At 31.4% G+C, this 26,108-nt stretch overlaps 1 protein-coding gene and 1 long non-coding RNA gene across 2 annotated transcripts in view; one reads left to right on the top strand and one right to left on the bottom strand.

Annotated features, from left to right (window-relative positions):
• LOC139425033 (uncharacterized) overlaps positions 1–23,468 on the top strand; it is a 32,300-nt gene extending 8,832 nt beyond the window's left edge. Inside the window, exons 2-3 of the long non-coding RNA XR_015431614.1 lie at positions 13,822–14,129; positions 23,341–23,468. This is a non-coding gene — a long non-coding RNA (uncharacterized LOC139425033). The remainder of the gene's footprint in view (positions 1–13,821; positions 14,130–23,340) is intronic.
• Positions 1–26,108, bottom strand: part of LOC107445755 (transient receptor potential-gamma protein-like) — a 108,032-nt gene that overhangs the window by 23,595 nt on the left and 58,329 nt on the right. The window contains exons 5-12 of the mRNA XM_021145790.4: positions 21,597–21,776; positions 17,220–17,454; positions 14,920–15,078; positions 13,894–14,033; positions 9,015–9,130; positions 6,836–7,084; positions 5,026–5,221; positions 917–1,105 (exon numbers count right to left, since the gene is read on the bottom strand). Coding sequence (XP_021001449.2) covers positions 917–1,105; positions 5,026–5,221; positions 6,836–7,084; positions 9,015–9,130; positions 13,894–14,033; positions 14,920–15,078; positions 17,220–17,454; positions 21,597–21,776 — 1,464 coding nt within the window. The remainder of the gene's footprint in view (positions 1–916; positions 1,106–5,025; positions 5,222–6,835; positions 7,085–9,014; positions 9,131–13,893; positions 14,034–14,919; positions 15,079–17,219; positions 17,455–21,596; positions 21,777–26,108) is intronic.

Genomic DNA, 26,108 nt, shown 5'->3' on the forward strand with positions numbered 1-26,108 from the left:
ATGCGGGTGAGTTCCATCAAAAAGTTCTCCACGAAGGTATATTTCTCCCAATACTTGATCCAGGAGCTCCCTTGTCTTCTGGATAGGGTTCAAAATTACGAGACTACGGAGTTCGACTGTTCAACGACGCTTATAAAATTATGAGTTACGAATTTTAAATTAAAAGAAATAGTTGTGAGCCAGTCAAGCCAAGTTTGTTTTTACAACATAGCACCATTTGGCTGTATTGAAAAGTATTTTTTGAAAGATAAAAGTATTAAACAATAAAAAATTCGTCATCTTATATATTACTATAGACGACGGCGACGATGAACTAGTCGGCCTGCACGAACTCACCGCTTCGCGGTTCCACATTGCCCTTTACCTGATCGAACTCGCGACTCCGCGCTAGTCCCTGCTTACTTCGGCAGCATCTCTTTGAATCCCTGACATTAGTATTTTAAGTACAAATTGAGGGTTAAAAATAAAACCTTTTTTGTTTTTTCCTTTTTATCTGATAAAGAAGACACTGTCGAAAATTGAAACTTCTATCACGCTATTTAGTATGACTATCAATTAGTCTAATTGCTCTATAATTGCTCCGACAAACCTCAATATTTACGAACTACAGAATTTTATTTTTCTAACTTAATGGGAAGCCGGAAAATTATTGATGAGTGAGAGAGAATGGTGCCTTTGCCTTTTATATATACAAATAAAATGGTTAAAGCAATAAAAATTTATTTTGTTTTAAAAGAAAGTGAAATAATGTCTTCAAAAGTGGGTACCAAGATCTCTTTTATGAATGGTGTGTCAATACGATTATTAACACTTTTCCATTTCTATTAACGATATTTTTTTTTAAAAAATATTAGGTTTAATTTCTTTTCATTTTAAAAAATGTAAGAAACGTAAAAAAAAAAAGTACGCAACTAACCCTAATAGTGCGGAGGTGTTCTTTTCTGGCAGTGTTTAGGAACAGTTTCTTGAATAACCATCTGCAGAAGTAGAAGACACTCTTAGGTGTGGGAATGATATTGAGTGGTGGTGGTACTGTTGCCCCATCTTCAAAAAAACTGAGCCATAATTTGCAGCGAGCGTATTTCCACTCCGTATCTGCCTGTTCCTGCAATTGATAAAAAAAGTCTTTAAAAGTATGCTTTTAAGCATACTTAAAACGTATATATATAACTTAGGAAGTACGCTAAAAACGTTTTAAAAGTATGCTTTGCACACCAGAACTTGTAAATAAAGTTAAGTAATTAACGTAGAATATACAGGTTGTTCAAAAATTTGACTGACAAATTCAGAGGGGTGACAAAAAGCAGAGAAAAATGGAAAACTTTCCATGGAACATAAGGTCACCAACTACATTGAGAAGGTGAAAATCGCATAAGGCATTAAAAGTAGACCTGGCAACCATTGCAAGTTAAGAAAAGGTCATTGCGGTATCGGATTTAAGTAAGCATCCGTGACGGCAAATTATTCCGTTCCATTTTGTCATCATCATATATATATATATATATATATATATATATATATATATATATATATATATATATATATATATATATATATATATATATATATATATATATATATATATATATATATATATATATATATATATATATATATTTATTCCCTCAGGGGACTGATCGTAAAGACACAGTTCCCAGTAGAACACTGAAGTCAAGCATCACTGGCTGCGGTCAGTAAGCGGGTGGGAGACCACTTTGATCAGCCTGCGTAGGGACCAAAAGTGCGCGGTATCGGTTCTCGATAAACTGTTTTACCGTAAGGTTCTTGACTTCGTTTGCCACCAGAGCAGGGAGAGCCATACCCTCTGCAGAGGATCAAAATCGCAATGCATGTCTTCGGATCACAATCAGGGATATTTTCTAGACCGTCACCAATAGCCCATTGTACAGCTCTGGTTCGACGTAAATAAAGTACCTACCTACCTTTTACAACATATATTTTAGAAGTTTCAAAAAATAAAAGGTTATAGTTTCGTAGTCATACTGGCATCCTAGACATGGCGACACATTTCGTTAAATGAGGAGAACATTCGTTCTTGAAAAAGAAACAACTATATGACATTAAAGAGTATTGTATTTGATTGGACCACTAAAAATGATGATGACATGCTCTTAATAAATCAATTGCGAGATCAAGAATTTTTAATTTTGTTTCGCTGTATTTGATAATCGTCTGCAAGAAAAAATATTAATTATTCTTTCCTCAGTTTTTTTAAATGATGAGAATTGGCGATGTTGATATGTGAGCTTGGCATGCATTTCACGTGCACTTACATGCCAACAGGCTCTTTCCATAGGGATAATGATTTTTTCTAAACTTACAACGGAGTATAAGAACGCATCCGGAAATCGTTCCTAAATTTGTATATATCATAAATATACTTTCTTTGTTGTCCACATTTATTTTCTAAGAAGCAAGAACACATTAATATTTACATTTATTTTAAATAAATAAAATGTCCGTTTAAAATAACTTAAAAATGCCTTTAAAAAGCAATAAAATTTACACTAATATTTTTGGAAAAAGGAAAGTACGTTTTGAGCTTACTTATGCTTTAGATTTAAATTTGAATGTTTAAAAAAATGCTTCAAGCTATATAGAAAGTACCAGGAAATACTCACATTTAGAGTTATTAATGCTATAATTAAAGTATTTCAACCCGGTAAACAAATTTAACTCATTTAAAGTTATTTATAAACAAAATAAATTTATAACGAAATGTTACGCATTTAACTAAGTAAAAATATTTAACCCACTAAAACAAATTACGAAACAAAATTAAAATTTAGAAATTGCTTGGAAATTTTTTTTCTTCAGTTTACTCGATTAAAATGAATGTACACATGAAAATTTTTTTCCTGTGAAATAGCTAAAATGCAAAGTGCATAATAAAGAATAAATAAATTTATAAGTAAAACTTGATAATTAAAAGTTTCGATTATTAAAGCATTCAATAAATTTAGTCAATTTTAATTAAGTTTGTCACCGTCTAAAATGTTTCAGCAGTGGCCAATGAATAAATAAATATTTTTTGACAAATAAGACTTAAAATATTTCATTGTTTTTAGCATGATATAGTATTGTTTAGCCATCCTTGGTGGGATAAAAATAAATAATTCCTGGAGAAGACGATATAATACTGAACTGTATAAAATCTACAGAGAGCCAGATATTGTGAAATTCATTAAAATACATCGAATGAACTGGGCAGCTCACATTTTCAGAAGGAATGATGACTCAAATTTTAAAAAAATCCTGTTACACAAATCCCTAACGAACAGGAAAAGAGGTAGACCCAGGCTGAGATGGTTGGATTTAGTTGAGACTGATTTCCTTACTCTAAAGGAGAAAAACTGGCGAACAAGTGTCAAAAGTAGAGAGAAGTGGATTCGAATTCAAAGGAAGGCACTGGCCCACCCTGGGCTGTCTAGCCAGATATGATGATGAGTATTGTTTAGCATGGGCTTGCATGTTTTTAGCATGATATAGTGTATTTTATCTCAAAATGACATTCTTTGACCTTCTTCTCTATAGTTTTCTTACGAAACTACATTTGAAACTACATTATTAAATGCAAAATTTGACTTTTCTAATTTTATTTATGTAGGAGAGAGTGGGGTCACTTGTAACATTTTTTACTTAACTATTTTTAATTAACAAAAAATCCAATATATTATTAGTATTAATTGACCGACGAGTAAAGTAGACCATCCTATACTAGAGAAAAAAATTCCTTATTTTAAATGTCATTATATTAGTTATTAACAATTTTTGACAGTCGTGCACTTGTTACAGTTGTCCCCACTTACGGGGTCAATTGTAACAGTTTATAAATTCAACTAAAACATAGTTAATTATACATATTATCATAGTTGTGATATATTTTTTATTGATCAAAATAGTAGTGATATTTTAGGAGTAAAAATAATAATGAGCAGAGACCTAATGGGTTAAACTTTTAACTTTAAGGAGCTAAAAATTTTAATTTATGCTGTGGAAGGTGACAAATAAAATAATGCACATGCAACATAATATAAATGATATAGGAAACTATTGGTGGTTCTTAAAGAGTTAAGTAATGGTTCGTAAACGTAAGATTATTTATTTTCAGCTGTTACAATCGTCCCTTTACTTATTGTTACAATCGTCCCCAAGACGTCATTTCAGCTTCATTTGTTGAAAATAATGCTAGTTAATTAACAAAACTAATCTTTTTTTTAAATGTTAATTAAGGTGTTCACTTACATATTCGGTTAATAATTTTTATTTGTTTAAGCAAAATTACTTTGTTACAATATAATATTCTAAAACCAAACAAAGTACTTACGTAGCGTGAAAATATCTTTTGTGATGTAACTCTTTCTAAAGTACATAAAAATGGTTGCCAGCAGGGGTGTACATGTAGATTTACTAAATACACCACGTGCGCCACCTAGGAACCAAATCTAGAACCAGACACTCGAGATTTTTTTTGCTGTGTTATAATCGTACCCTGTTACAATTGACCCCACTTTCCCCTACTATTTATTATGCACTTTGTATTTTTACTATTTAACAATAAAAAATTTTTCCTAAGCAGATTTAATTTAATCGAGTTAACTAAGAGAAAAAAAAACTTTTCCAAGCAATTTCTAAATTTTAATTTAATTTTTTAGACTAAGTAACTCATCAATAAATCAGTTACGAGTCGTTTATGTAAAGCTTAATATTAAAACCTGATCTATCTGGAATATTTCCCATAAAACAACAATTTGTCAGATTATTATAATTATTAATTTTTATGTTATTTGGAATTAATTTAAATTTAATAATCATTCATTTCAAGAAACTTTTAAAACTAATTCATTTATTAGTAGACCAATGTAGTGGGACGTTTTTAGAAAAACATAACAAATTTATTAAAATAATAGCAGTATTACAGAAATTAGATATTCTGTTGTGAAGATCATATCAGAATTGTCCATGAATCATATAGTCTTAAATGCAGTGTTTTTTGAAACTTACCGATATAACCTGATAGGAGTGATTCATCATCGCGATGAGGAGATTGAGGAGGACCACCACGTTGATGACACAGTAGGAACCAAACATCAACAAACCCCAGAATCTTGTGTAGCTCTGGATGCCGGACAATTCAAAGTTCTCCAATTCTATGAGTCCGAAGCTTGCCCAGAAGAGCGTCTGAGAACTCTCGAACAAGCTGCAACGAGAATCTATCTGAAGTGTTGATTTTTAATTGACACTTAAACGCAGATCGATCGTACTTAAATCTCTCTCTTAACTATTCCCTATTTAGTCTAACAGCTCTACATACTTAAAAATATTTAAAAAAAACTCTACTTAACCATACAAAAAATTATAAGTTTTTAAAAAAATTAAAGAAAGGAAGAACATAAACAAATCTTATTATAGGTATGCATTTGAAGACAAGATGGGAAGAACGGTTTATGTTTGTTTTTTGCAAAAATGATGATCGAAATTTAATCTGTTGCATTTTGAGGATTACTAAGTAGTGACAAATCAATAACGTGAAAAATTTATTTTCCTCGAGAGTTATTACAGAGTGAAATTGGGCAGTACTATGAAACCGTGATGCTCTAGGTCGCACAACGAACGAATTAAAGCTGTTTTTCGAAGGTTCCGTCGTAACATGGAAGGACGCTTTCCTGTAAATAATATGATATTTTTATAACTGCTGAGTCTAAAAATTCATTAGCAAAAAAGCTAAAATCTGAAAAAAAGTTTTAGCAAAATGCTAAAATGCCATTAGGCTTATAAAATTACTTTATATCAAACAAGTACTGTAAGTTATCTGACAAAGAATAGCTTAATGTACAAGAATATCAAAAAGAATACCTTTAACAAAAAAAAAAAAAAAAAACACATTTATTATTTATCAAAACATTTTGGTTTATAATTAACAATCTTCCTTTCTTTCATGTTTGCCCATTTTACAAATGCTTCTTGAAAGTTAAATGCACTTTCAGGGCCCTAAATATTAATCATTAACAAATATATATATCATATATTCTAGCCATTTTTGTTGATTGCTATGCTTCATCTCGTTTGATCACGTTTTTTTCATGAAGGCTAGCGTCATGGTTCTTCTTGCGAAAGCTAATTAGATTTTTTCTTCTTCTTGTTTGATCAAGTTTTTTTTATGGATGTTAGCGTCATGGTTTTTCGTGGAAGCTTTTTTTTTTAATGGAATTTAGTAAAATCCTTTAGCAAAAATGCGAAAATGCTTTGTTGAATTTTAGCATTTTTGAGGGGTCTTTTCGCATTTTGCGAAAAAAGCTGCCGTAGCGGAAACCCTGTGCTGAGAGCTTGCAACTATCTAAAGCCAGAACTGTCAACGCTTATTTTGAAAATGGCGCAAAACGTCAATGTGAAGAAAAGCCACAGTTTTGTGAAAAGGAAAAACGTTCGAGGTCTAATTTTTTAATATTCAAGAACTTACTCCAATGCTGCCTTACCTGGGCTTATAAAAATTAGCAAAAACTGAAAATAAGGCAGTGATTTTGATTATTTTCGTCTAAGTGAAAAAATGTCGCCAAGTTGGCGATTTTTAAAAAAATTCAATAACTCTTAAAATATTTTTAAGTCATTAGTTTGTTTTAAATCCCAGATAATTCTTCAAGGCAAGATTATCTATATAATTTAAAATCATCGTATTGTTTCAAGTGCAAGGCACTTAAAACAATGGCTGTTTTATTTTCCTTGGCGACAGAGCTTCGAAGAACAACCTTAATTGAAGCATTTTTAATCCACCTATCAGCAATCTGTGTATCTACATGAAATGATAGGATCGTACTTGGAAAATCTCCTCCAGTTGAGGCAGGCTCCCTGTTGGACGGAAGGCGAATCCTGATTGGTTAAACAGACTTGCTTCTCCATGTCTGCGTAATACCAGAGCAGTTGATTCATTCCACAGGCGAAAGCAAACAAGACCAGTGTGTAGAAGAAGAAGAATTTTATGATGTCGATCACCATCCTCCCTAGGCACACTTGAAGTGGACCCAGGTAAGGATTCACCGAAAATATGTACACCAGCTTCAGAGAGCTGTTGAAAGAAAGAAAGAGAGAAACTGTATAAGAACCTTATCCAATCTAAAAACGTAACAGCAAATCACACATGTATTCAGTCACTGTGGAAGTACCTCAAGAATGGGGAGGGGCTCTCTCCCCTCCCTGTATATATATATATATATATATATATATATATATATATATATATATATATATATATATATATATATATATATATATATATATATATATATATATATATATATATATATATATATATATATATATATGTGTGTGTGTGTGTGTGTGTGTGTGTGTGTTACCGGCAAAGTATGAAACACTCGCATTGTATAGAATGCCGGATGTTTTTAGGAAAAGTATGAAATGTGAGAAGTATTACATACTTTCCCTAGGCATTGTATAAAATCCCTAGGCATTCTATAGAATGCAAATGCTATTTAGGCAAAGTATGAAATAAACGTCCTGATGAGGTTATTATGTAAATGATGTGCATGTTACTGTGAATGACCGAAATCGGTGGTTGTTGACTTTCACTGGTGAATATTGACAATCACATAGTCGCTTTGGTGAATGTCCGAAATATTTATTACATCCGATTTGATATTAATTTATTCGTGGATATAATTACATTTATTCGATATTTCAATACTTACTGACGATAGATTAGAAGAAACATCAGCGTAGGGTATACCGGGAAAATTTATACCGGGCAGTGACACTGAACCTTAAAAAAACATCAGTGTAGGGTATACCGGACAAATGTATACCGTGACGTAACTAGACCCAGTATGACTAGACCTTTGGTAATGTCCGAAATATATACTAGGTTTAGTGCCACTGCCCGGTATACATTTTCCCGGTTTACCCTACACTGATGTATTTTATACTTTGCCGGTTTCTCATTTGGCATTCTATAGGATGCCTAGGCAATGTGTGAAATATAAATCATTTCATACTTTGCCGGCTAATTTTAAGCATTTTATACAATGCCGGATTTCATACTTTGCCGGCAACATATATATTCTGTCCTTTAATTATGTTCTTTTATCCAATAAATCCTGCCCTTTATAATATTTTCTAATGCTATAAAAAGATGCTCACTATGTCAGTATAGAACGGTTACAATTTTATGTCTGAAAATTAAGTGTTAAAGAGTATCTGTGCGGTACATGATGGAGCCGTTTACTGCTCTATGTTGTGGAAATTATGGAGTAAGAGTGGACAGCATGACAGTGACCGAGAAAGGCAAATTAGAACAGGATGCATTTCCAAGCTGTATGGAGGAACGGTGAGGAACTCGTGTCATTAACTAAAGGGTCGGCATTTATATTCAAGATTCATCTATGAAACAACTGATTTCTGAACATCTAGATAAACTGATGTGATAAGAGAAAGGAGAAATAGAAGGCTAATGGATCGATTAAATTATTCCATTATTAAGCTGAATTTTTACCATGAATCTGTCGTCGAAGTCGCAGATAAATTTGGATTTATAAAGATAGTGCTACAGAAATTCTGCAGTCCGGCATATGCTTAATGTTGTTCAATTCGCTTATTTATTATTTTCAGTGGTTCATATCCATTTTTATATCAAGGTATCTAATACGCAGTTCCTTTCCATATAATTAGACACGCACTATAGGATTCCATGTAAAATTTTAATTATTATGTGATACTATACAGCTGTATTGTTTTCACTCGGATGAAACCGGTTCGCATTTGTTTACGCTTTAGTATCAATTGGTTGAATTTATATTTTCTATCGCCTAATTTAACCCATTGATTCTCGAACTTAAACAAGTGCTAACCGGTTTCAGTCATGTAAAAACAATAAAGCTGTATAGTATCACCTGATAATTAAGATTTTACATAGAATCTTATAGTGCGCCTAATAATATGGCCAGAGGACTGTATAAACAAGGTGTAAGGCCTGGAGTTAGTACCTGAAAATATTGGCAGCGGCGAAGAGTCCTTCAGCGATGAGGATCGGATCCCAAGCATCCCACTCCTCCCGAGGCAGATGAGCGGTGCCCGTGTTCAGCGTCATCTCTTTCCTCATCTGAAAAACCACAAACAGAATCATCTAAAAACACACTTTATTTTTGCAATTGTGAAAAACAGTATGAGGGGGGATATTAAAGGTGGTTAAATTCATAAATATATTAAACGTTAAGGAGCAATTTATATATTATCGATATACTTGTACTGTCAAAAAGTCAGATTTGACAAGTGAAAATCGTTATTGCTTCTTCAACTTTAACCGGATGAACTTGAAATTTCAAACCAACTTTATTGCCATTTTTTTTCCTGTCAAACAGATTTTTAAAATACATTTTTTGTTTTGGTAAATTTTAAAGAAAATCGTTTAAATATTTTTTTTTTTTCAAAAAATAAAATGTTCAAAAACATTTTACAACAAAATTGTTAAAAATTTCAGTTTTAAAAACTGCGACATTTTTTAATATATTTAAAATAGGCGTTAAAGAATATCAGAAAAGCCTTCTTTATGGTTATTTCTCTAAGCTCTTTCGCCAAGAAAAGTGAAAAATAAAGCCAATTTTTGATTTCAAGCTATCAATATTATCTTGCCGGAAAAAAAAAACAAAAATTATAAATATTTTAAGGAAATCCAACTTCATTTTAAATATTCGAAATTGGCGTTTGATTACTTATCATATTTTATGAGCAAAGCTACTGCAGTCAGTAAGAAACTTCAAATGATTTTTTTAATTTCCAAATAACGGTGGATTTCTTTAAAAATGGAATAATATGCTAGATGTATTTTTTCAGTAAACAGGGCGATACCCGTTATAGGACGTTATTTTATCTGACGAAAAAGACTTCTTAAAAACTGCCAACTGCATTAAGAGGGAACAACACAGAAAAATTTTCAAAAAATTAAAAGCAATATTTCATTTTTCGATAGTTTATCCTTTTTGTACCAAAATATTGAATTGTAGTAATACTTCCCATTATACGTAAACTAAACGTTAAGTTTTGGAAAATTAGTAAAGTCAATACGTTTTATAAGTATTTGTTTATTTTTTGGGTAACCAATTTTTGCTATAATTTTACGTTTCAACTAAAGTAAATTTTTGACGTATTGTTGACGTAAATACTGTGTAAAAGTAACGTATTCAATTAACCTAGTAAAAAATTACAGATAGCAAGATAAATTTGTTTACGTAATTTACGTAAATTTTCCGTTTTTTGCATAAACCTTTTTTCTACAATTCGACATTTGATCTTACATATATTTTTGACGTACTATTGACGTAAATAACATGTGAAAATAACGTATTCTTTAGCACCTTGTAAAAAGTGGTTGGTTCTCAAAATAAACGAATTTGTTTACGTAACATAGTTTACGTAAATTTTCCATTTTCTAATTATTTTTTGCTATAATTCAATGTTTCAGTTTTACGTAAATTTTACAAATTCTGAGTAAATTTTAAAATGTGTATTTTTGAAGTCAAATTGATAGTTCTCTGATACATGCGTTTAAACACAATTTTCTCAAAACTAATGTTTGAGCCGTGATGGCTCAGGGAATAGAGCTTTCGCCTTTCAATGAGGTGAACCGGGTTCGAATCCCGGCGATAGCTAGTCTATAAGAATTCGCATCTGGCTTGCGCCGACCACAGTGCTGACGTGAATTATCCGCAGTGGTAGACGGATCATGGGTTAGAGTCCCCTTGCTGTCAGGCTAACCGTGGGAGGTTCTCGCGGTCTTCCTCTCCATGTAATGCAAATGCGGATTAGTTCCACCAAAAAGTCCTCCACGAAAGCAAATTTCTTCCACTACTTAATCTAGGAGTGTCTTTGTCTTCTGGATTGGGTTCAAAATGACAAGGCTACGGAGTTGAACATTAGTAATCGTAAACCCATAAAATTGGGTCGGCTGTTCAACGACGATTGTAAAGAAAAAAAACTAATTTTTGTCTTTCTAGTACAATTTTCAAACGATTTACTTCAAATTTTGACACAATGTACGTAATATAGTTTTCGCTGCAAAAAAAGAAGGATTTTTTTTAATTAGTAGGATTTTTTTTGAATATTCACCGAAAATGTTAATTATTTTATGCATATTCGAATTTGTTTTCAAAACGATACTGCTTTGGGAGAAAAAAATGTTTTAAAAAATTCCTACGTGCAACGAAACCTTCATTCAACATTAATTCAAAAATATGAAAACAGAATCAAATTTGAAGAATTTTTGCTCAATTTATGAATATAGTTATGAATAATTTAACAATAAGTTATTGATAGTTTAAAAATAAGTTATGTGGTGATAGGTTCGCCGCTCATCGTAAAATCAAGTTTATTTCATATTGTTATCTGTTTGTCTTTAATCAATTGTGTTTTTACTTATTTTTGAAGTGAACTGAAATAAGAGTTCTGACGTCATCATATTAGAATTGTATAAATACCAGCACGCACATGACAGCCTGTCAGTATTTCTCTCATCACCTGCTGTGATGATGCTTCTTGTAAATCAAACCAATTTGTACACTGGTTATCATAAATTAAGGAAAAATCACAAAAATAGCGATAACTCTTTCAAAAGTAAGCCAAACCGTGCAAAATTTGCATATGTTGTCCACTAAGAGTAGCTGAGTAAAATTGCAATATGCAAATTAGTGGCGCTGCACTCGGCTTACGTCATCTGCCTGGAGCATAAAAGTCCAAGTTTGAGAGAAAGCACACAAATTTTACTGTGATTGCGACATTGAAAATCTGAGATAGCCAATTCGTAATAATGACCTCTAGGCATCATTTGCCTGAAGAACTACGATGGAGAGCCATCGGGAGACTAGAGGCAGGGCAGAGTCAATCAGAAGTGGCCAGATGGCTAAATGTGAGTCCATCTGTGGTTCATAGACTTTGGAGGCAATTTCAAACCACAGATTCGGCATCTAGGAGGTTCAGTCAAGGACGGCCAACTGTTACGACCAGTGCCGATGACCGATATTTGACATTAAGTGCACGCAGGAATAGAACCGCTACTCCGACACATCTTAGATCCTCTCTTGCTGCAGCCACCGGAAGGTTGGTGTCAACGTCAACTGTGCGCAGAAGGCTCCACGAAGGTGGTCTGTATGCGAGACGACCAGCCATTTGCGTGCCGCTCACATCACGCCATAGGAGAGACCGTTTGCAGTGGGCCCGACAACATGTCCACTGGACGTCAGATCAATGGAGGCCTGTTCTCTTTACGGATGAGTCCAGGTTTAGTCTAGAAAGTGACAGTAGACGTTATTTGATATGGAGAGAACCTGGGACCCGTTATCATCCATCAAACATCCGTGAAAGAGATGCATACGGAAGAGGCAGTGTCTGTGTTTGGGGAGGCATATCCTTAGGAGGGCGCACATACCTCCATGTCTTTCCAAGGGGAACCGTGAATGCTCAGGTTTATCGAGACAACATCCTTGATGCTTATGTGCGCCCATATGCCGGGGCAATTGGTGATTGCTTCCTGTTACAGGACGATAGTGCAAGACCACACAGAGCTCGCATTGTTGATGATTATCTTCAACAGGAAACAATTACTCGCATGGAGTGGCCAGCTCGATCCCCGGACTTGAATCCTATCGAGCACGTTTGGGATGCTCTAGGGAGGCGTGTATCTGCCATCAATCCGCCCCCTCAGACCCTTGCCACGCTTGCAACTGCTTTACAAGAGCAATGGCTCTCACTTCCTATTGAACTGATAGACCGCATAATTGAAAGCATCACACATCGCTGTTTGTGCTGTATTGCTTCTAGAGGCAATCATATTCCATATTAAAGGTACTTTTTCTATTGCAAACCGATACTTCCAATTTGTTTATTTTATACATGTGCTAATTTCTATACTACTATTAATGTCTGATAATTTCTTTTTATGTTGTTTAATACCTTACTATGTGTTGTATATTGTGGGTAAGTTTCATAAAATTCCATGTGTAATTTCTTGAGTTATCGCGATTTTTGTGAATTTTCCTTAATTTATGATAACCAGTGTATATAAATGTAAATATGTTTAATAAAATATTAGTATCTCAAAGGAGCTATCTTCGCATACTTCAATAGCGTACTGTAGCGTATCTACCACCACAAAATTACAAATACAATTCACTAGTATATAAGACATGTTAACTTGACTCTATGTAGGGGTACCTTTTCATAGATGACGGTTGACATAGTCGAATACTCCTCTCCCCACAGTTACATACGTTATTGTGAATGACCGAAATCGGTGGTTGTTGACTTTCACCATGTTGATAATCACATAGTCGCTTCGGTAAATGTCCGAAATATTTACAAGGTCTAATTAAGTACCACTGCCCGGTATACCCTACACTGAAGTTTTTTTAAGATTCAGTGCCACGGCCCGGTATATATTTTGCCCGCCGAACACTGATGTTTCTCTTAATCTATACTTAGCAGACATTAAAATGTCGAATAAATATATCAATATCAATGAATAAATTAATATCAAATCTGATATAACAAATATTTCGGACATTCGCCAAAGCGACTATGTGATTGTTGACATTCACCTGCGAAAGTTGACATTCTCTTGATTTCGGACATTCACGGTAACATATACATTAATTAATTAAATAAATTTCAGCTCTAATTTCTTACGTTTTTGTATTTGTCACATTATAAAATGAAGATTAAAATAAGTTTAATAAGATAAAAAAAAATGCATTAAGTTTATCACAATCGTTGGAAAATTAATGAAAAATTCTTCTTTTTTAGGTTTCTACTGTATTGTCCCCCATTTAAAGGATAAAAATAATTAGAATAAAGATAAAAGAAGAAATGAGTGACCTGGAAGTAGACGACAATTCGGAGTGCAATTGTGGCGACATATAGTGAGTTAGTTATGAAGTCAATAATATTCCACATGTCGCCGACATATTCCACGAGTCCCAGTTCCCACAGTTGCTTAATTTCACTCCAAATCAGACCTGCGGGAGGAAAATTCAGAAAGTTTATCAAATCCTGCAATTTCAGAATAAGAATTATTTATTTGAAATTATGAATCAATTTCAGGAAATAAAAACGTAAGTATTTTTTATATCCAATCTTAATGCTTTGAAATATATTTAAAATATAAATTCTGCAACACTTAACCGGGTGCGCAGTCTATAGAGTATGGAATTTTTATCTCCATTTTCTGTAATTCTGTAAAATATTTTTATAACTGTAGGTAATCCTGTAATTTGTGCCATCATGAAATTTTAATTGAATGAAGTATAGAAGCATGGTGGAAATAGAGCGTTCGCCTTACTATGAGATGAACCGGGTTCGAATCCCAGCGATGGCTGGTCGGTGCAAATTCTGCATCCGGCTTGTACCGACCACAGTACTGACTCAAAAATATCCTCAGTGGTAGACGACAGATCATGAGTTAGAGTCCCCTTGCCATCAGGCTAACCGTGGGAGGTTTTTATGGTTTTCCTCTGCATGTGAAGCAAATGTGGGTTAGTTCAATCGAAAAGTCGTAAATGAATTCGAATTTCTCCTAATACTTGATCCAGGAGTTTTGGATTGGGTTCAAAATTACAAGGCTATGGGGTTGAACATTAGTAGTCCTAAATCCTAAAAATTGGATCGGTTCTTCAAAGATTGTTATAAAATAAAATTATTATTAATACTAAATACTTGAATTTACTATAAGTTATTGATAATTTTTTGATGGTTATTTCTAAATAGGAATTTGCTAGGGGTAACATTTTGATTTGAAAAAACAAATTGAAAACGAGGCACCCTAGTGCCCTATCTAAGAGCTCCCGATTCTATACTATAACCTTTATATGAAATATGTTAATTTAAAAGGAGATAATATCTCACCTATGACCCATGCCAGGATGAGCCACTCAACAAAGCTTGGCGGAGCTCCTCTTTTTGTTGTGACTCCTCCGGTATTCTTCATTTTCTTTTTCATCTCATCTGTTCCGAACAAATCAACTATGACATTCTCGATACGCTGGGAAGCGAGAATCAGCAGAACTTCTCCCCGATTGAAGTAAAAAAAAAAATAAAAACAGGAAAAACAGAAAGAAAAGAAAGAGAGAGAAAAAAGAACGTTAAGCCTTACAAAATATTTAAAAAAAAAACGCAACTGTAATCTGTTTCTATGAACAATTATTAACATCAATTATGTTAAAAAAAATATCTATATTTGATGAGCTTAGAGCATGAAGACTTCCTTTTTTAGTGAATTTGAGTTAATTAGCTTTAAAGTTTATACTTTGACAAAGGGGATAAAGAATATGCTTTAATTTTATTTCTAAGGCTACTCGTCGATTGCTGGTTTTAAGAGGCCCTTCAAATCTTCTTCCACTCCAAAAACATTCAAAGATTTTTACTTTGTAACTTCGTCCACTGAGAATAGTGAAATTTAAATAACTTGGAAAAATCAATGATTGTTTGTTTAATTAAAAAAGGCTAAAGTAAAATATTTCTCTTTTTTTTTAATATCGCCAAAAATGTTCTTCCACCTAGCTCGACAAATGGCCACCATTTTTTTTTTCAAAATAGAAAAAAGGTGATCAACGATATGATTTATATTATTAAAAATATATGATTTATATTACTAAAAAAAACTCTTAAAAATATAACATTTTTTCAAAATAAATTTAGATTCTCATGGAAATTTAAAAAAAAAATTAAGTTAAATAAATAAAAGTTTGTAATGTGTTGGCGACTGCTCTCCCGAATTGTCGCCAACACAAACATGGACCCTCCTGTAACCAATAGATACAAATTTCTATTGATATGATGGTGCATTGTCAAAAATATCGATATTTAAAGATATATGGCTATTCTTTTCCAATTTAACTAATTCCTATTATTTTTAAATTAGTCAATATTTTCTGTATCCACATAAAATTAACGACACTCAAAATAATATCGTATTCGATAATTATCTTTATGTATAGTATTCAAGATATTATTTTTTTAATATGTTATGTTATCAATAACAATCGCGATATTATCATCATTCGATAATTATAGATTTCAATGATTATCACGATGCAACCGTATTCGTTATGTGTGTTATTGTTAATGATTACAGTATTGTAGTATTTATCGTAACAATCACGATATTGTATTATCGTAATCCGATGACCTGTGTTAACCAGAACCTAGTGTTGGCAAAGTAACCAAACCCTATAACCGATAAGTACCCTAAAAAATTTTTTTTTCAACTTTTGCGCTTTATTAAAGCACCAATAAAACTTTTTTTAACTTTTAAACTCAATGAATCATATGACCTATACTCTTTTATGCTGACTTCAGTCTTTGCCTAATACACTTAAGCAATTTGAACTGATGATGGTTTAGCCACTTGCGCAAGAATGAAATTGGTAGCCTGTTAACCCTCTAAACTCGAGTGGTGGGTCTCACTTGAACGCTTAAATTTTTACATCTTAATGTTTGGCAACCAATTTAATCTCTAGCTTTCGGGTTTTATATGGTAAAAATAAATAAAATTTTTACTCATTGGCAAAACGGGTCTTGATTTGGATTTGATGGCGTCCACACACTTTTCAACTGTGTTCAAGAGAAACAGTAAAAAGTGCGCATGCGTTGCTATGGCGACCGCTGCTGTTTTTCTTTTTCTTTTCACTGGCAGGCATTTTTAATGTGTTTACATAATAATAATTTTAAGTATTTTGATATTCTTTTTTAGTATTAACGTATCATTACTGTCTTGACGGTGATTTAAATATAACTATGAATGCTGAAGAAAGAAAAGTATTTTGTGACGTCTTGAAACACGTACATAGGCAGGATATGAATATCAAGTCCGACGACAAACATCAATGGAGACAGTTTTTTGCAACCCATGATTTGAAATGTTGTGGCGTTTAATTGAGTCAATCCAGAAAGAAAAAGCATTTGATCCATGGGTAACCAGTGATCGTACGCAACTTTTTCTTTCTTTTAATCGTTTAGTCGTTGCATTTATTTTATTAACGGTTGGAGGAACTACGAATGCAAAAATTGTTCCACACACGTTTGTTGTTCTGAAACATTTTTTAATAAATGTAACTGCATAACTTCTGCTACATATACGTGCAGATTCATTGAACTGTAACCTAAAATTATAGCTCAATGAACATCAGAATGGAGACAACACTTACAGAGAAAAGTGACGTAGGATGCAGAGTTGCAGATGAACTTGATGAAGGGCCTCTTCAATGTTCTTCCTGGGGTGGAGTATGGAGCCACGATGTAGCACAGGGAATAGAAAGGGAAGAGGAGACCTATTCTGATGATTTCCAGGCACTGCAAGAGGATGTTCTTCCGGCGGAATCCGGGCAGTCCCTCGTACCAGATAGATGCCAGAAGCTGCTGCACATTCGGATGAGCACAGAACTGCACAAAAAGAAGTTAATGTTGTTTTATTAAAATATTCGAGTCAGAAGTGCGATAGAATTACGAGACACTTTAATTACAAATGATTTTGCAACTCTTCACAGCCATTTGATTTAAACGGAAGAAATTTTTTTCCGTTTAAATACCACTGCGCAATCTCCAACCGGTCAGTAACCACTTTGCGCATGCGCAGTGTAAATCTCATGAAACAATTAGACTTTAGTAGGTCGGAATGAAGCTGCTGTTAATGCAAGATTTTATCTTACCTCCTAAATAAGTAATGGAAAAATAATTATGAAAAGGCATTATTTAAGTATATTTTCTCGTTTATCATAGAATGACATAAACATGACAGAATGGTCTAAACATGAATAAATAAAAAAATGTGACAGAAACACATTTTAACGAATAAAAAGATCTAAGGTAAATGATTTGGAATAGTTCATGTTTTTACACAAATGCACAATATGAGAATAATTTCATAACACTAACATAAATTTAAATTTTATCGTTGTTGAATCATTTTAAAGGAATAAAGTAAGAAAAAAAAACTTATGTTTACTATCAGAACAGAATTTTTTTTCCTTCGTTTTCCTCATAAAAAACATAATCTTCATTTTATATAATGGTACAGAAGGAAATAAAAATATAACAGCGACACTAACTGGTAACCGTAGTGTCAACTTTTCAACCAGCAGTATCAACTAACTGCCTTCATTTGGTGTTACTAGAAGACGTGGCGACCAGCTGGACAAGAACGTTGTAGAAGAAATTTTAAGAAAATGGTCATGATGACTCCAAAATGAATCACCCTTAAGTACTATCGTTCATGCTTGTACAAAAGAAAAATGGTTAAAGGGAAAGTTTAAAATTTCACTTTGCAAACCAGCTTCCTTTCCCGACCACCATTTTCTTGGCAAAAATCGATGGTCAAGGTCATTTCCAATGCTTAAGAAATTTAGAGGCCACTTTAAAAAATATAGGAAAAGTAATCCATAAATGCAAAATATAGAATTGGTAGAATGTGGGTTTAATGGCAGAAAATACAATCAAAAGACATCCCAATAAACATAGACATATATATATATATATATATATATATATATATATATATATATATATATATATATATATATATATATATATATATATATATATATATATATATTATATCATTCACCCAGTATCTTCATCAAAAAAAAAATAAATAAATAAACTCTTCAAAACTTTTTGTTTATTATAAATGATACCAACGCACAGTGGAACAAAACGATCATCCGTTTTCCATGTCTATGCTGCATATTTTGTCTACGTTCCTGAGACTGCTAGAAAGCTGAGCTTCAATTCCTTCCTTGAACTAAAAAGAAAAACTGCATCGAATTCCTGTTAATTAAAATGTTTTATTGAAACTATCCCTTTGAGAAAGCGTTGATTTTGCCACTCTTAAGTGCTGAGCTGGATCTTATCGTCGATGAATAATTGTTCTCACACCCACGATGGTCTACTTAAATATTCGACATTCAAAAGAAAAATAAGCTTCAATTTCTCCGTCACTATTGGTGTTAATTTACGATTCATCTTAACGAAGAAACAAATTTTTTCCCTAGCAGCTCACGTCTTTGGTTTTGGAATTGTGTTTACGGAATTTCAACGCATTCCCATCTCTGTTGTGGTTTTCAAAATATCTCGGACTAATTCGAACTTTTTCAGGTATCCTTTGAGTTAAAATTTTTTACATTTCTCATAAATCAATATCTTAAATGATTATGATTTTAATTTTTTCCCCATATTTGATGTTTCAAAGTGAAACTACTTTTTATATATTGATAGTATTTACTGTTGAAATTTTTATTTCTTTAAATTTTTATTTTCAGTTAATTGATTTATTTGATTGAAAAGTGTTTCAAGAAATTATTTTCATATTGTTTTATGTGTTACAGCTTCTATGATTTTTTGGTTAGTAGAAATTATATTTTTGTTTTACAGTGTTTAGGGTTAAGATGAAAATGCCATTTAAATTTTTTTCTTTTCGTAATGCAACTGCAATAATTATTGTAATTCAATTTTAATATATGAATGCAATTACGGTGTGGCAAAAATTAAATCAAGAAATGTTAAAACTAATACAAATAGTTTGGAAAAATGAATAAAATACTTGTTGTTAGAATTTAAATTGAAGTGCAACCAAACATTAATGCTTGAGTCCAACGTAGGTAATTAGTTCATAGCTCAGCTCTAGCTCAGATATGTCCATAAATAAACAAAGTTTCTTTATTTCTGAACTTTAATTCCAGCATACAGATAGGAAAATGATCAAACACAAATTGAAAAATTTAGTAACCAAATACACTTCAAAAACACGTTTAAAATAGAAATGAAAATATTTGAATCCCCTAACAATAGTGACAAATTAAATTATCAATTAAGATCTCTGCACGAAAAATTACTTTAAAAAAATATCCAAACTAAAATTTTGAAAAGAAAAAAAAAATATTTATGTCCAAGAAAAAAGAAAGAAAGAAAGATAGAAATGAAAAAAAAAAAAAAAGGTAATTTGCAAAATAACCAAACTTGCACTTCAGATTAAAAATAAGGATAATAGCTAGATCAGTCGAAAATTAAAAACTGATTTACCTTAATACCATATTAAATTTGAAAGCTTTGTTTTGGATTTCAATTAGTGATAAATTGTGTTAAACGGGTTGTAATGTAAAATCTGAGAAGACTGATCACCTTTTCTGATTATAAAAGCAATTTGTCTTTACATATTTCCTGAAATCCGGGTTAATAATTGCAATAAAAATACCAAGAAAGAAAAGTATAAATAAATAAATATAAAGAAAGTAGAAAGAAAAATAAGAAAGAAAAAGAAAAGAAAAAATGTTACAGAAGGCAAATTTTGGACATAAAGAAAGAAAAAAAAATTTTTTTTCAGGATATTTTGCTATTAAAGTGATAAATATTAAAGGTAAATAATAAATTAAGTGAAATAAAGACAATACTGAAATCTTGGACTTGACAATAACAACCACTGTGTCATTTTTTCTATTTAGTTTTCAAAAAAGGTAAACAACACTCAAATCTAATTTCAGATTGAAATTTTTCCAGTAAAAATGTTTTTTTGTATTTTGTGTTTTACATTTTAAATTACACATTTCTAACAAATGTTTATAAATTTTTGTCATCTTGATTGAAGAGTTAACTTAAATAGTGTTTTTATGAAGAATACTTCTTATAGTGAAAAAGCTGTGTTGTGATTTTTAAACAAAAGACTTTTGAAACTGAAAAAACTGTTAAGTAAAAAAAAAAAAACAACTGTTAAAAATGAAAATTTTAAATTTCCTGATAATGCTACTTCAGATTTTTGATTGTGCTAAATTTTTTACAATGAGAACATATGTAAATGTTTTATAATTTATATTACTTTTATATATGGTTACCATTACAAATTTGGTTATATTATTTGTACTTCTACCATAGGGAAGATGTTGCAAATAGATAATTTCAAAATTTTTGGATTCTAATTAAACAATTTTGGCGAAGGGGGATGTAACATAAAAAGCTTCAATTAATCTTTTTATGTTAGTTTCTTTGCTATAAAACAACTCCTACTTTATTTCTAATTAATTATTCTATTTGAAATACTTTCTCACACTTTTAAAAGCCACATCCTGTTCTTAAATCTATTTTTGGCTCAACTATGCATTTAATTAAGTGCAGGACATTTTTCCCTTTGCTCTTGTGTGGGAAACATTCGATCTATCTCATAAACCAATAGCAACTACTAAGATTTCCCTCTTTCCCTAAATTAAGACATTTTACGGATTTTACTTTGCAAGATTTTCCCTAACATATAACCAAGGAGCGCAACTTTTCGTGTGCACTTTTACTCATTCTCATGACTGCTCTTGTCTAATAATTAATAAATAAATTTTGTACCCTCCTTCCCGACCTATGACCTGTTTTAATCCTTCCACTCGGCAACGACGTTATATATATATATATATATATATATATATATATATATATATATATATATATATATATATATATATATATATATATATATATATATATATTCAGATATTCAGTCGAAAGGAGTTCTCGTGAAAGCTGGTCAGTAAGTATGGAAAAAGGTTTACTTTTTTCTGTTTATGTTTGATGGCAAGCTTGAGTCTGCTCAGACGCATTCTGATGTCTCCCGCTGGTTTCAAGGCGGCACCCGAAGAGGGATCGTAGTTGAGGAGCACTTCCAGCTCGTAGGAACTTCTGGTGTGATCCAGGAGAGATGTCACAAACTCTTGGCACTGCTTGCGTAGTTCCTGTCACAAATATAACACTCTTTAAAATAAAATACTTAAATAGTTCGCTAGATTCAATGTGAAAAATTGTTTGTACTTTAAGTACTCGCTGTGAGAACTAAGAAAAATACCATTCAAGTGGAAGAAGGTGTTAAGTGATACTTTAGTTACTTTTAATATAGAAAATTTTGTAACAATAAGGCAGTTTGATTATAAAACAGCATTTTTAAAAGTAACCATGCCGTTCAGAGTAGCACTGACCCCATTTTGGAATTTCGACTACTAATGTTCAACTCCGTAGCCTTGTTATTTTGAACCTGATTCAGAAGACCAGGGAACTCCTGGATCAAGTATTGGGAGAAAATGGCCTTCCTGGAGGACTTTTTGATACAACTAACCCACATTTGCGTTATATGGAAAGAAAACCACGAAAATCTCCTACGGATTGCCCGACAGCAAAAGGACTGTAACCCATGATCCTTTAACTACTGCGGATATTTTTACGTCAGCACTGGGATCGGTGTGAGACGGGTGCGGAATTCGTTTCGTTCAGTCATCGCTGGGATTCAAACCTGGTTCACCTCATTGGAAGGTGAATGCTCTCGCCTGAACCACCGCGGCTCCCTATCAATAATGTTGATGCGTATCATGTATGTTGATGTTTATATTTAATATTATTACAAATGTATTTGGCAGATTACAAATATAGAAAATTTAACACAAAATGAAAAATAAATAAAATAAAAACAAATTTAACACTAATTGCCAATCAGTGTTATCCAATTAGTTACTGAATAACACTAATCACACTAACTAACAAGGTTCCAGTCAGTAATTGTGGAGTCCAATGACTAATATTCCAATTAGTAATTGGAATATTTATTGCGGAAAAGAGCAACACATTAACTTTAAAGCTATTTTACTCAAACACCACTCAGAAGCGACTCTGCTAGGACTTCATACGTAATATAGTACTTTTTTTTAATAGAAATCTTTTTTTTTGAGAACACCTTTATTTCAAACGTTATAAAAAATTTCTAAAATGCACTTAGATTTCCCAAAATTGATTCTCTTCTTGATCGTTTTGTGCAATGCAGGGAAATATTTTAAAAAGCCGATAATGTAGTGAAAGTATAAGAAAATTATCTACATTATGACCACGTGATTGAAGGTATTAATGAGTGGAGGCAAGAGCAGGGTACCTGCGCACCTGGAAAGTCATGAATTTCGGTATTGAGCAAAATGTGTCATTAAAATGTCATGATTTTTAACTATTTTTTTAAAAAAAATCATGGAAAATCATAGATTTAGGTCCACGAAAAATCTAATTTTTTAAATAGAACTATCCCCTCTTCTCCATTTCATGGTGTTCCGAATATCTGAATTAGTAACAAAATTCCCACTCACAGTCTTATTTTATTAACATATAAAATGTTTTTATCATGTTCTTTAAAAAAATTATGGTGTGATTTCAAAAAAATGAAAAAAAAAAACATCATTTATCTTTATCTAGAATTATCTTTTAAATTTCTGTGATTTCAAAATTTGTGTTATTATTTAATTTTTCTCTATTTTGAATTTAAAGCTGAAGGAAGCCAGTCTTAGGCGATTTTTTTAAATTCCGAAATGAGGACAGAATAATCGGAAGTATTTCTTTCTTTTCCAATGAACAAGAAAAGTATCTTTAACATATGATTCTGCAGAAAAAAAAAGGTATTTGCTTTTGTATTTTTTTTTCCAGTTATTTTATTGCTTCAACTCTTTCCTTACTCTTTTTTCTTAAATTTAAAATCCATAAGTCTGAAGAGGCAGAGTATGACAGTTTTGGTTATACCTATCATTTCAATTAATGTTATTATAATGTTTTTTTTAAATTCATTGTTGTGTTTATGTCGGAGAATTCAGATACATTGCAAGATGCAAGAGTAAAAAATATTTTTTTTCAAATGATACCAAGCAATTCAATGCAAGTAGATGCCTTGCAGTTAAAAATAGAGTTGTGTCAATAGTTGAACTCCGACTACTTCCGGGACGTCGAATTTTCTAAGACGCCGAATTCAATTTTGAATATTATTCGAAAGAGAGTATTAATCAATGTAAATTATAGCTATTCCTGTAACACTTCTTTTCCCGATAATGCGTTCCTAGTATTAATTAACATAGAACAATATTGACAATATTATTTAGGGAATAATAATTTCAACTTATATATTTCTATCTTTTTATGTGCATATATAAATTAATACTTAAAATATTAATCATAATTAATGACTGATAATAATATTGTTTTGATTGAATACCAATTACAAATTGTGTATTTCTACGTTTTATATAAGATTAGAATAAAAAGCATTTTACTTAAATTTGCATTTAATTATTAATATAATGAAAATTTAAATTGTTAATAATTATTAATTATTTATGTTAATAACAGTTTTAATTGAATAATAATTTTTATTTTCGTATTTCTTTTTTTATGTATGATTATAATAAAAGGTGCAGTTGAATTTTAAATTATTTAAAACGTAACTATTTTTAAATTATTTAAAATTATATTTAATTATTGAACATTTAAATTATTAATAATTATAAATTATTTCTGTTACTAACATTTTTTATTGAATAATTTTTAATTTTGTATTTTTTTCATGTATGATATTATTTTTTTATGTTTTATGTATGATAATAATCAAAGGTAGTTACATTTTAAATTTTTTCAAAATTACATTTTAGATAATAGCATAAACATTTTAAATTATAGTAATTTTCCTTACTAAAAAAATTTGTGCGTATTTTAATTTATTAAGTGTAATTATTTAAATTTGTGACAAGTTCTTAGTTAAATAATTGACCTGATATCTATTCAAGTAATATTTTTGGATTTCATAATGACAGTCTAAATAATTTTCATCAGGTCATAAACTTCTATTTTACTTTTAACAAACCTCCTAATATTTCCGACTTCTACAGCATGTGTTCGACTCCACAGATTCGAAAGAAAAAGATACTTTATAATTTTTATTTTTTAAATGAAAGTAATTAGTTTTTAATAATTTATTTTCCAACAATTCTCGGATATTAACGTTCGATGTTCTCTCTTTATCCCTTGATTCTTCTATATTTTGCAGCAAAGCCGTTGTTCATCTTGTTTAGATTCAATGAAATAGTAACAGGGGGGAGGAGTAACAAAAAGCGTGGCATCCCACATTTTGGTTAAAATAAAAATAGTAGAGCGCCGATTATCCGAACTACTCGGGACCGAACGTCATTCGGATAATGAAAAGTTCGGATGATTGGAAGGTTGTATAAAATCTAGTTTAAATTATTATTATTTATACACTAACTTGCCTTCACACTTTTTCCAGGTTTAGGACTGGCAGTACTATCTAAAATAGCTCTGTTTTAAAAAAAAATTCAAATTTTAAATATTTTTATTTATTTTTTTTAAAACTTTTTTTTTCATTTTGAATATTTTTAATCATATTTCAACTTTTTAAATTATTTTTTGTCAATTACTGATTTAACCACATTTTTCTTTATTTTCATTACAAAAGAAATCCAGCAAAGACTTTTGTTTCAAAGAAGATGCTCTTTTTTGAGCAGCCATATCCCTTATTCTTTTAAATAAATCAACTGAACTGGATCAACATCATTTTGGCGTTCTATTCAATTCATTGCAATATCGAATGAATTGCATGCTTCTATATGAGAAGGTCCAGTATTTTGAACTTGATCACCTACGTCTTCCTCTTCGTCTGTGGAGTTCCGATTTTCATTCAAAATTTTAGCAACTATTTCATCATCATTTGAAATACCTGGACATTTTCAGTGTCTCGACACCAGTCTTCTATTTCGTCTGCTGCATAACCTGGCATCTTTTCATCCAAATGATCTAATTTTTCAGAAATTTAGAAAAATTGTTGATAAGTTAAAAAGTATTCTAAACTTTGAAGAAAAAAAAATTCGGACACATTTCGGATAATTGGACGTTCGGATAATAAGGGTTCGGATAATCGGCGCTCAACTGTATTTAAAAACAGCAGATTAAACACATTTATATTTTATTTATTTTTTTCATTAAAAAAGTACATATTTAATCATTATAATTTTTATGTTCCCATATGCCATTAATAACTTAGTTAAAAGTTTTTTTTAAAAAAAATTGAAATATCTGGGTTTTTTTTTTATAATAGAAATTACTAGCACAAGTTTATATATTTTAGCGTGACATGATATATGGGGTGTAGGGTTGCGGTTAAGTGTGACACTTTGAGACAAATTGTTTGAAAGGGGTTTGAAAATATTGAAAAAAAATGTTACAACATTTATGGACAGCGCTTATATAATAAGAAC

The sequence above is a fragment of the Parasteatoda tepidariorum genome, chromosome 2, assembly GCF_982258835.1.
Source record: "Parasteatoda tepidariorum strain Cologne lab strain chromosome 2, Ptep-v5.0, whole genome shotgun sequence".
Taxonomy (NCBI): Eukaryota; Metazoa; Arthropoda; class Arachnida; order Araneae; family Theridiidae; genus Parasteatoda; species Parasteatoda tepidariorum.